General features: G+C 32.4%; 2 protein-coding genes across 3 annotated transcripts; both read right to left on the bottom strand.

The window, feature by feature from the left end:
- Nucleotides 1–877: 877 nt before the first annotated feature.
- Nucleotides 878–3,980, bottom strand: LOC148193145 (transcription factor FAMA-like). Of its 2 annotated transcripts, XM_088098191.1 has the most exons (5): nt 3,872–3,980; nt 2,686–2,815; nt 1,798–2,538; nt 1,272–1,703; nt 878–1,172 (listed from the first exon to the last, which is right to left on the bottom strand). In XM_088098191.1, the coding sequence occupies exons 2-5, from the start codon at nt 2,707–2,709 to the stop codon at nt 1,083–1,085; spliced, it is 1,287 nt and encodes a 428-aa protein (XP_087954317.1). In that variant the 5' UTR covers nt 2,710–2,815; nt 3,872–3,980; the 3' UTR covers nt 878–1,082. The 2 variants fall into 2 exon arrangements, with proteins under 2 accessions (XP_087954317.1, XP_087954316.1); XM_088098190.1 differs by lacking the exons at nt 2,686–2,815; nt 3,872–3,980 and having other exon boundaries at nt 1,798–2,676.
- Nucleotides 3,981–8,764: 4,784 nt separating this feature from the next.
- On the bottom strand, nt 8,765–10,557 carry LOC124822999 (serine/threonine-protein phosphatase PP1-like). The gene is made up of 2 exons (XM_047295113.2): nt 9,901–10,557; nt 8,765–9,798 (listed from the first exon to the last, which is right to left on the bottom strand). The coding sequence occupies exons 1-2, from the start codon at nt 10,067–10,069 to the stop codon at nt 9,065–9,067; spliced, it is 903 nt and encodes a 300-aa protein (XP_047151069.1). The 5' UTR covers nt 10,070–10,557; the 3' UTR covers nt 8,765–9,064.
- Between the last annotated feature and the right edge of the window lie 1,294 nt (nt 10,558–11,851).

The raw sequence follows: 11,851 nt of genomic DNA, 5'->3' as shown, positions 1-11,851 counted from the left end.
CTAAAACTAAACTTCACATATTTTTAAGGACTAAAAGTAATGTTTAAAATTCTATAAAAATGAAATAGAAAGTCTGTTTAATAAATAAAATAAAAAATTCGATAATTTTACCAAATTAAAAGAACATTAAGCTCTATGTGATATTAAAAAGTATAAGTACGCAATGGCTGGGTCACTTATACTTCTGCAACGCAAGTTTATTAATATTATTAAATTAATTAAATTGTTCATTGTAAAGTTTAACTTACCATTAGATCGACTTAGATGCGTTAAAATGAGTTCAAATATATCATTCAATCTAATTCAGTGTAGTTTCAATTTATTGGACTAGAAAAATACAATTTTTTCTTAATGCAGATTAAACTGAATTTGACTTAATGTATATGTTAATCGAATTAGATATAAATTGAAGATTGTTGATATAGATCATTACCGACAATTTTTTTATCATTTTTTATTATAATTTTTTGATAGAAAAATTATTTAATTCAGATAGATGAATAATTTATTGTAATAAAGATTAAAAATGAATTGAGAGAAAAAAATATTTTAAGTAAATTAACCCATCAACGTGGAATTAGTTTAATGGGATTATAGTCGTTCACTAAATAGTCAATTTCACATCCTAACTCATATGTTTTCGTCCTTTTTTGTTTTACTTTTCATATATATATATATATATATATATATATATATATATATATATATATATATATATATATAATAATTTATTACAGCTCCAAAGTATCATTTTCCCCCATAAATCTTGGAAAAAAAGTATTATTTCGTGAAACTGGTTTAAAGAAATTAGAGAAAGCGTGAAAATAAAAAGGTTAAAACATCTGTACATTGTGTTACTAGTAAGAGAGAGAGAAAATGATAGAAAAGCCATGTTACCACTGATATAAATAATCTTGTTCAGTCATCCTCGCGACAAAGACAATAATAAATCGAAACAACATATGATGAAAAGGTCTGGTGTAAAATCAATGTCAGTAACTATAGGAATCACTAGTTATTCTTGTACAAACACAGCACCTACACTAGCACACAACATCTATAATAACGACATATAATTGTTATCACATGCTAGTGTTTGCATGGATAAAATTGAATATCTGCTGCACCGAACTGGCTATATCTTCTGCGGTGAACCTTGAATCACTAGCCACCTACATACACATACACAGACATTAGCCGAATCAAGTTAACACAAGGATCTTAAACTAATTCATAGATCTTAAAGTAAATATAAGGTGATCCATGTGTACCTTCACATTGAATGAATAAAGAACTGTTTGTTCAATGGTGGTGATGTTGGTGTGAAGGATTATCAGTTGCAGATCTTCGAGTGCAGCAATGGTTTTGATCAACTGTCCTGGCCTCCTCCTTGATAGGATTTTGATCATGGCATCAAATCCTAGAAGCTTGACTTCAACATCAGCCAAACATGACTTGCTCTCTGCTGTTTCTTCACGAAGTCCACTCTCCAACTCCACCAGCTTCATCTGCTCATTCGGAATTGCCAATGGTGGAAAGAAAGGAGGTTGTTGTTGTTGTTGTGCAATGGAGGGTTCCCCAACTTGTCTTGCTTGAGCTTCTCCCAGTAGCCTCCTCCTCTTTTGTGACTCCAAACACTGAAGAAGTTGTTCCAATTCCCTCACAAACTCTATAGCTCCCCCAATTATAGAAGCTTGATCACCCTACATAACAAATAATTTAGTTTCAAAACTGCATCATGTGCTGTTTTCTAGCTAGAACTATGATTTCAATGGAATGAATGTAATATTTTATTACCCTTTGAACATATGAACCAGGCATGAGTGATCTGAGAACACGAAGATGCTCATTCATTTGCTTCCTACGATTCCTTTCAACTGCTATGTGGGTCATGCGCTGGCTCTCAACTTCCTCACTTGTCTTAACAGTTCTCGGTCTCTTCCTCTTGTTCTTGTTTTCCTGCACTCCTGCATTCTTCTGAGTCTCTTCCTGACCGAGAAACCGAATCTGCACGGAATTGTTGTCATCAGAAAGCCGAGTCTCTTCATCTTCTCTCATCATCATTCCCTCTTCACCAACCCTTGACTTCTCCTCCACATCCACCAACTTGAACCTCTCATCGTGATTTTCTGCTTCACCATCAGGCTCCTCGTTCACCATCAGAGTCTGCTCTTCCTCCATCTTGTCGTGTAACACCGGAAACTTGAGAAAGTAAACTGGATCTAACCCAGATTCTTCGCAGCTTTTTGTTTGATTCAAAGCCAACTTAGGTCCAAAATCCGCAAACTGCATCACGTCTGCAAAACTCAATTTATCATAGGATATTGTGCCAGTGCTAGGACCACCGTAAAAGCCATGTGGTGGTGGTGGTGGTGTTTGAGGCATGTAATCCACCATTGACCCACTGTTGTTTTCATCACCAGAAGCTTGGAACTTCATGAGCTGCTGTTGATGGTGATTTGGTGGATAAAGGTGGTGTTGGTCGTGGTCTAGAGAGTAGTCAAGTGTGTTGAAGCTTGGAGGCATGGATACCGGTGCCTGCAGTAATGGAGATTCAGCAAAATTGGAGCAAAACAACATATTGTGATGATAAGAGAGGGTGAAAAGATCTGACATGAAAAGCTTTAATGGAGCCAAAAACATAAAAAAGCCACAGAAGATCTATAAATATATATATGTCTGTACCGAATAGTTGTGATCTTTCTCCATTCTTATTAGCTTATAAAGAAGATGACTTTAATCGAGAGAAACCCTAATTGACCTTACTTCATGTTAAGACAAAACCCCACAACGAAGTTTCTCCAGGGCCCTCCACCTGCATCATTTGCCATAAGTATTGTCATATATGTATTTTGTTAAAAATATTATTTTATTTTCTCTTTCTATTTTAATTTTCAAATTCTCCATTTCCTGAATCTATACTTCCAATTTAAAAGAACCTTTTTCTTTTCCTTTTTTCATGGAAATATTTGGAATCAAAAATATAAATTAAAACAAGGTGACGATTTTCTAATACTTAAGCATATTTCAACTCTTTGGAATTATATTTGTCTTTTGATGTTAAAAATGATTTTAATAATCGTACAAGTCTAAAAACTAAATAATCTAGCTGTAGTTTACGTCAAACATGTAACAAGATGCTTAATAATAAAAGGAAAATTATACAGATATACCTTTCAATCTTGTTAATAAAATACAAATATTTTAACTTTCTACTTGATTTATCACAATTATATTATATTTTAAAATAAAAATACTCTTTTATCGGTGCTGAATAAATGTAGAAGAAAAAAAACTGCGATATTTGTGTATGATCGATCATAATAAAATAGAAAACTATATTTTATTTTGTAAATAACCTATAAAGAATAGTAGCTTACCACTTTGTTTACAAAATAATTTGCATCGAGATCAGGGAAGTATTTACATTACATGCGATTATTTGTGCTCAAAATCTCTGACCATACTTATTAACATTACTTGTTTATAAATTTATTTTATTAAGAATAAACTAAATCATTTTCTTAAAAATGACGAGTCTAAAAAAGTTAGGTATATAAAAACAAACTTGAGAAACTAAAACAATGTTAAGTAAACTTATGGAATAGGTTAAAATAAAAACTAGAAACAGAAAACAAATAAAATTAAGAGATAAATTATTATTATTATTATGTGATTGAAATACTTCCCTTTTTGGCAATACCAATATAAACAATGATCTTGAAGATAATTTGAATCTAGCATGTGACATGAACAAGTACAAGTAACAAAAACACCATATATATATATATATTAGAAATTATTTGATGCAATTGAAGAATAATTAACTAAATGAAAGGCATAAATGACATAAAATTGTGAGCTAGGAAACCTGTTTAGAGTGAGGGAATGAAGACAATGGAGTCAGAAAGAGGTGTGTAATGTGTCCCACCAGTTAGACCAGCAGAAGAGGACGAAGGGAAAACGAAATGAGTACGTTGTTTTTGAAGATGATATTTTGTGTATATATATATATAAAAGGTGTGGGGCCGCTGAGGGGTGCGTTTGACTTGTTGAAGGTCACAGAAAAGGACAGAGAGAGAGCCTAAGTGAGATTAATTTGCACCTCACAGATTCACCACCTTTTATTAATGTTTCTCACAAGCCACCAACGCTCTCTTTTACTTTGCCGCCTTCCTTCATGAGCTAACTATGAACTTCTATACTTTTTTATATCTACGCTTTCATCTTTCAATCTTTCAACCACTCACTTTATACGACAAATACTATTCTTCTTCTTCTTCTTTTTTCTTCTTCAAAAATTATAGATATGTTTTTATTTTTTTATTTTATTCATCTCGATATATTTTATATTTTATATTTTATACTTTAAAATAAAAATGTTTTTTTTTCTTTTTTTTTGTGTTGAATATCACCCTTTTTTTCTTTTGTGGTTTGGGTTTTGAGGATGAGGTGGTGTATGACTCACATGGTCGCATGGAGATTTTCTCCAAAATAGACAGGCATTCGTGTTTATTTTTCTTAACAGGAGAAGGTCTTATAAAGTAAGTGTGCACACGAGGTTTTAAAAACAAAATTTAATTATTTAAGAAAAATGAAGCTTCAATTTGGTTTATTTAATTCATTTTTAAACTAATTTTTTTCGTTTTATCAATTTTTTGATATTTTAACTTTATCAATATTTAATAACTATCGTAGTTCCTGATAGTATAAAAAAATGTGCTTGTAATTTGTGAAATTCAATAATTCTAAACTATTATATTTTCAAAATTTAATAAATAGAAATTTCGTTACTTATTCACTATTACAAAAAAAATAACCTTTAAATTCAATTTGTTAGTTCTCCATAAAATTAATCTTCGTATTTTCAAAACCAGTGCATATATATTATATATATATATATATATATATATATATATATATATATATATATATATATATTACATCATGAATATAAGAAAAGTTTATAATTACGCATTACATAGAATCAACGTACAAGTGATTCAAGTTATTTCTCTAGCAGAACTATTAGTTAATGTAATGAATAATCAAATCGTAAAACAAGAAAGGAAAACCAAATACTAAAGGAAATAGCTTCGGAGCAAAATTACTTCACTAAATTACCGAATCAACTTCAAAATATTAACATAGTCAAATGTTATTTGTTAATAGAGAAAGTTAAATCCATAACTTCTATCTCTCAAATGTTAGTAAATATCTAGAGTTTCTTTGAAGTCTTTTTCAATTTTTACTACTAAATCAATTTTATAAAACTTATTAATTAAGTTAATATTAGTATAGTATTAACTTTGTTCAATGTTGAATAATGCTACTAAAATCTACTTAACCAACTTTAATACAATAAAATAAAGTTATTTTTTTAACATTTACATTTATTTGTATGTGTACAAATTTGTATATTTTGCTAATAACAAATAAGAATTATAAATTATTTTTAATCTAAACGTTCTGATTTAAATATGAAAATTTTTCTCAATCATAATTTTTCTCAATCATAATTTTTCTCTTACTTTTTAATAAATGTTTTCACACTCATTTCCTTTCAAAACACTCATCTCCACACTTATCTTCTTCCTCTACACATATCTTCTATATTCATATTTTTCTCGTCTTCATTCGTACTCATCTCTTTGTCAATGATTTTATCCACACTAATTTTTTTCATCCACTACAATTGTTTGTCACAAGTTAAATTAATATATTTTATTTAGCATTTGGCTAAACTGATGCTAAATTAAATAAAAATGCAGCATTGTTGACCAAGTTCATACTAATCTCCTTTAATTAAACATTTAATTTAAAATTTAGTGATAAATTAGTGTCAATTTAGTCAATGTTACTTAGAGTCAATTTTTAAATTTTGACACTAATTATTTAGAGTCTATAGTTTGAGTCACATATACACTTGGTAACGCAAAGCTATCACTGTTAACGTCAACTTTTACCTATTAGTGTTGGTGAAAATTTGATGCTAAATCTATATTTTTCTTGTAGTGAATTGAGAATCATATCTTTTCACCTACTTTCTAGTAATTCTAGTAAATCTAAGTGAGTATAAATATAGAAAATCAAGTATTGAAAAAAAAAAATCTAGATGTATTCACAGTAAGAAAATTTAATAAAAGTGGGAACTGCTTTGGATTTGTTAGGGGGAAAGATGTTGTTGAACTTGAGTCAGAGCTTGATTATATCTTAATTGTTAAGAGGAATCTTCATGTAAATTGATAAAGAGATCGAAGATTTGAAATAACCAACAAAACATCAAAATCCAACAAACAACAAAGGTAAACAAGACAAAAGAGTGAAAGAGAATAGAAAAAACAAAGTACACTTATGCATAAGTAGTAGGTGAAACAAATAGGGATGAAAACTTGTAAGGCAAATGGTTGGGCTAAAGAACCATGGTTGAGGAAGTAGAAAATGGATGAACACTACCATAAAAGATACTATTTATGTCTGATACTTTTTGTTTTTTTTATGTCTGATAACTTTTTGTTTTTATATGTCCGTTAATAATCTAACATTTATGCAAGTGACGTATATTTACATCAAAAAAATTCTAGACGGAAGTTTACATTAGACCTTATAATACTTCATAAATTTATGATGGGCTTATAATATTTGACGTATATTTTTTAAAAAATAAATAATTTTTTAAAGATATGAGATTGTTTACCTCGTCCTAGTGCTTTATAATCTCTTCTTTTTTTCTTATATAATGTTCTAAAGCTATGAGTATTCGCGAGATAACATTTATTGTACTTAATACCTTACTTCTTTCTCAACCAAAAAATATATATATATATAAAATCTTCAAAAACTAAAAATGTCCACATTTTCAAACAAACAAACAATCTTTCATCGAGAACTATGTGATCCTTAATTTTTCATTATGAATGGAGATACGTAAAAGCAAGGTTAGTCCTTATCGGGTTCGCTTCCCAAAAATTCAAATCATTTTCAAAATTTTCTTAAAGAACCATGTAACCCTGATTTCTTATTTTGAATGAGAATATATAGGAACAAGGTCAATCTTTATCGAGCACAAAAAACTAAATCTATCTTTTGTTTCTTTAGAGTTTTATTTTTCGGAGATAATTAAACATTTTGAAAACCACATCACCTTTGCATATTTAAGTAAGTTTGCGTATTTAAGTAAGGGTACTGCCTTCAGGCAGACACGGTAAGGTACTAATACCTTTTCTACAAGTAATGGACTCTCGAACCTAGAATTCGGTTTTCGCCGACCATGTCTTTCTTTAGAGTTTTGTCATAGTTTTCCAAATTAAACTATGGTAACGACTCTAAAATTTCTCTTTTTAAACCTAACTTTTTTTGGTTCGTCGTTTAGTCGTGATTTTAGTTGCGATAGTAGTGATTTTTTTCCCAAAATCTTGGTAAATTTATACTAGATTATCATCATACATTCACAGTTAACAATTATAACTCAAATTTTTTTGAAAAATTGCACCATACAAGTTAAAAATAATAAAGTCGTGTAAGAATTCTAGGAACAAAAATAATTACATTGAACCCTAAATCCTAAAAATAATGACGTTGAAGTTGCCATATGTAAGCACGATTTGAGTTCAAATTCAATTGTACTAAAGTCCTCACATGAAAGGACGACTAGTTCAAATTCAATTGTACTAAAGTTGTTACATGAAAGAAAGACTTTAACTCAAAATCATTTTAAGTGAAGTCAACATACCAATGCACGACTTCAGTTCAACTTTAGTTTTTGGCATAAGCACCACACTTAATTACAACTTCAGTTTAAATTATTTTCAAAGAAGTTGTCACACCCAATAACAACTTTAGTTCAACTTAGTTTTTGACAAAAGTTGCCACATCCATAACAACTTTAGTTGAAATTATTTTTAAAAAAGTTGTCACGTCCAATGATGTCTTTAGTTGAAATTATTTTCAAAGAAATCACCACACCCAATAATGACTTTAATGTGATCTTTTTTTTGAAGAAATTACTAATATCTAGTTCAACTTAGCTTTGGAAGCTGGTGGTGACGACTTCACCTTAACTAAAAATTTAATTACATGATTAAGTAAATATAATTTGATGGAAGTCACCTTTGACTCCTACAATTTTATATTAATGAAAAAGTTTTCTGCTGATTTCACGACTTTATTTTTAAGAGTCACAACTCATTCTTAATTTTCACGATTTTTTTAAACGAAATTGTGGATACGAGGCACAACTTAGCCCTTAGATAATTTTTTAAAAAAGAACCTAAGTAATATGAAAAGCAAATTAACCATGGTAAAAGAAACCTAGTTATAATGAAATATGATAGGTTAACAATTTTTTTTGAAAATAGCTTATGTGTTACTGTTTTACTATTTTATTATTTTATTGTTCCGTATATTTAAAATAAATGACGAATTATCACACGTACTATTATAAAAAAGTTATAAAAAAAAAACATTTTTCAGTTATAATATATACCGACTGATGAGTTATTTAGACACATGATAAAGCTGTGGTTTCAAGTCAAAAGAAAGGATTGGGAGTGAGACATTAGATAAAAGCACTGTAATGGTATTATTTGGTCGTTCATTTATCCGAATGCCCCCAAATACAAAGGAAGAAAATAAGCTTGAAAGTAAATACCTTAATATACTGTGAGTCATGCAGATATTAATGACCATGCAGATGATATACAAGAAGTAGAGTGCACCTCAAGTAGTGGAAAGTGCACTGTGAATAGAAAATCTTCTATACAAGTTTCAGAAAAGGATATATAGAAGTCCATAAATAAGAACATGAAATGATACTACTATCTACCACTACTGGTACAGATTACTCGAAGAGGATTACTTCCACGTAAAAGCACTAATCCTAATAAAGTTGTGTGGATAAGAGAACGAAAGCGCGATATATAAGAGAGAGACCGGTGATGTGAAGCCTAGATAGAGGGATATATACAGTGTTTTGTGGGGGTGAAAAATCAAAATTTTGGTGTATGGGGTTGTTTGAAACGATGAATGGATGCAGAAAGTGTCGTGGGATTATGAAGTTGTGTTGTCATGTGAATTTTCCTCGCAAGCCCATGGGTTTGATGATCTGAAAGGAGCAGAGCAAAGTTTCGTCGACGCACATGAGGGCGCCGGCGTTGTTGAACTCGCCGCAATAGTTGGGGGCTGAAAAAATGGTGACGAGCTGCCTGTCGGCGAAGAATTGGTAACCGTCTTCGACCACTTGGTGGGCCCTGCAAATGAGATCGAGATCGTGTTTCTTCAAGAACTCGGCAACCTTATCAGGGCCGAAGGTGTAAGAGACGCCCCTGTCGTTCTCGCCCCAGCCTCGTATGTCGGAGTCAGGATCGGCCCAAAGGAGGTCACACAAGAGACCCTGGTCGGGGACGTCGACAGGCCTTTCTATGGCTTTGATTTGGTCGAGGCTGTCCATGTCCGGGGAAAGGCCGCCGTGCATGCAGAGGATCTTGTCGTCGATGACTGCGGCAACGGGGAGACAGTTGAAGCAGTCTGTGAATATCTTCCAGAGGCGAACGCTGAATCTGCGCTTGCACTCGTCGTAGAAGCCATAGATTCTATTAATAGAGGCACACTCGTGGTTTCCTCGGAGAAGGAAGAAGTTCTCTGGGAATTTGATCTTGTAGGCCAGGAGCAGGCATATTGTCTCCACGCTCTGTTTTCCTCTGTCCACGTAGTCTCCCAGGAATAGATAATTCGAATCCGGCGGAAACCCACCGTACTCGAACAGTCGCAACAGGTCTGGATACTGCCCGTGTATGTCCCCTGAAACAATCAATCAACCAAAAACTCCGTATGATAATCTATTTGAGTCTATTGAGGAAGAGATTCACATAAATACACGATACTAATAAGATATGGACTCACCACAGACGTTTATGGGAGCCTCCAATTCCAGAAGGTTTGGCTGGCTTAGTAACAGATCTTTGGCCGTGCTGCAAAGGTTCCGAATTTCTGACTCCACCAGTTGAATCCGTTTCCCCCTGTTCTTCCTTACTTCCAAAAGCCTCTCTATAAAACCATCCAATCCTTCCATTACCCTCCGATTCTCTTCTCTTCTATTCTATTCTATTCTTTTGTAAGCTTTCTCTTCCCAGGCTCAAACTCATGAATGCCAAAAATATGTTCTTTCACGCCCTCCCACTCATATTGAGCAAACAAATATTCCCAAAACAAACCAATTTTTAGGACAGATATATTTGGGCTCTGGGGAACCACATTTTTCTTTTATCAATTTGACTAATTTCTATGGCTCACAAACTTAGGAGCTAATGGAATGGAGAACAGGCATCCACCCACTCGCTAAAATTAGAAAGCGGGAATCACTTTCTTTTATAGCCTTATTTAGTTAGTTAGTTGGAATACCAAGACAAAAATATTATTAATGTGATAGCAATTTCTTTAGTGTATGGTCCAAATATATTATTTTTCTAACCATATATATATATACATTATTTTCTCAACAAGTTTTTTGTTGTATTATATATAATATTGCATATATATCTTCCTTTGTTTGATGGGCAAGGATACGAGGATTGATGCATGAAGATGGAGGCTATCTTTGTCTTCCAAGAAGTCGATGATATTGTGAAGATTGACTTCCAAGAACGTGTCCAAGAATGCTTCGGAGGATCAACTATAGACATACAAGCAAAAAGTTGGACTACAAAGCATGAGTTTTGCTGCATCAATGTGTCTCCATGAATATTTTTAAGAAGATTTCGATGGCCACTACTGCAAAACAAATATGGGATATGTTACAACAAACGTATGGGAATGCAGGAAAAACCAAGAAGGTACATTTGCAATCCCTATGGAGTGGATAAGAGGAAAATTCAGTGCTACAATTGTAATAAATGGGGCCACTATTCGTATGAGTGTTGGCAAGATAGTGGAAACAAAAAAGGAAAGAAGAATGAAGAAGCAAATCTGGTGTAGGAGGAAGATGGGTCTGATTCAGACCAAGTCTTGTTGGTGACAACCACAACCAACGATGCAAACTGCAGATCCTGGGATTTAGATACAGTATGCTGAAACCACATGACTGAGAATAGGAACTGGCTGGTTCATCTCAATCTGTGTGTAAAGAATAACGTGAAATTCACAGCTAATAGCACAATTGTGGCTGAAGGCATAGGCAAGGTGTTGATCAAAAGAAATGATGGAATTCATGAGTGATGTGTTGTGTGTTCTTACCATGAAGAACAATCTACTAACCTTGGGACATTTTCTGAAAAAGGGCTACACAGTGAACATGTAGGAGAATTGATGGTAGGCTCCTCCTCCAAGTTATATGACTTAAGACTCAAGAGAGGTGGTGAGCCTAAGGATGATATGGTGCATGGAAGCAATGACGGTGGTGGGTATATTTGGCTTGGTTTTGGTGAGCTTATATGGTGATGAGATGTTGTTTGGGTGCTCTCAATGGAGGTTAAGTCAACTCTTAAACATAGATGGCTAGAGGAAATTTAGAAGGGGTGTTATAGACTTCAATGAGTAATATGACACAAAATTGACAGAATAACTTTACTTAATTAAAAGGTAAATTTACATGGAAGAGAAACTTCTATTTATAAGCTTAGTTAACCCTAAAGGTGTTTCTAAATTGTAGAAGCTAAACCTTAATACTCTAACTTAGAGACGAAAGTAAAAATCATTTCCGTTAAGAGGAGAACACATTACCATTACTCATAAAATATTTTTTCTATTGTACAAGTCTCATCAAATAAAACTAAGTTCCCTCCTTGAGTAATGTAATATAGAGGTTAACCTAAGTCAATCTTGTAATATCTCCTTTTATGATGTCACGTGTAATTAA

The sequence above is a fragment of the Vigna umbellata genome, chromosome 9, assembly GCF_029865625.1.
Source record: "Vigna umbellata cultivar VRB3 chromosome 9, Vumbellata_1.0, whole genome shotgun sequence".
Taxonomy (NCBI): Eukaryota; Viridiplantae; Streptophyta; class Magnoliopsida; order Fabales; family Fabaceae; genus Vigna; species Vigna umbellata.
Note: the sequence above shows the minus strand (reverse complement) of the source record. Positions and strands in the feature narration are given on the sequence as shown.

Bases quoted from the DNA above. Each gene is read 5' to 3' on its own strand.
- LOC148193145 (XM_088098190.1), bottom strand. From the start codon at position 2,643: ATGTTTTTGGCTCCATTAAAGCTTTTCATGTCAGATCTTTTCACCCTC. The intron at 1,704-1,797 runs GTAATAAAATAT...TTTGTTATGTAG, and splicing joins CTGGTTCATATGTTCAAAGG to GGTGATCAAGCTTCTATAAT. The intron at 1,173-1,271 runs GTACACATGGAT...ATGTGTATGTAG, and splicing joins TTTATTCATTCAATGTGAAG to GTGGCTAGTGATTCAAGGTT.
- LOC124822999 (XM_047295113.2), bottom strand. From the start codon at position 10,069: ATGGAAGGATTGGATGGTTTTATAGAGAGGCTTTTGGAAGTAAGGAAG. The intron at 9,799-9,900 runs GTGAGTCCATAT...TGATTGTTTCAG, and splicing joins GGCTCCCATAAACGTCTGTG to GGGACATACACGGGCAGTAT.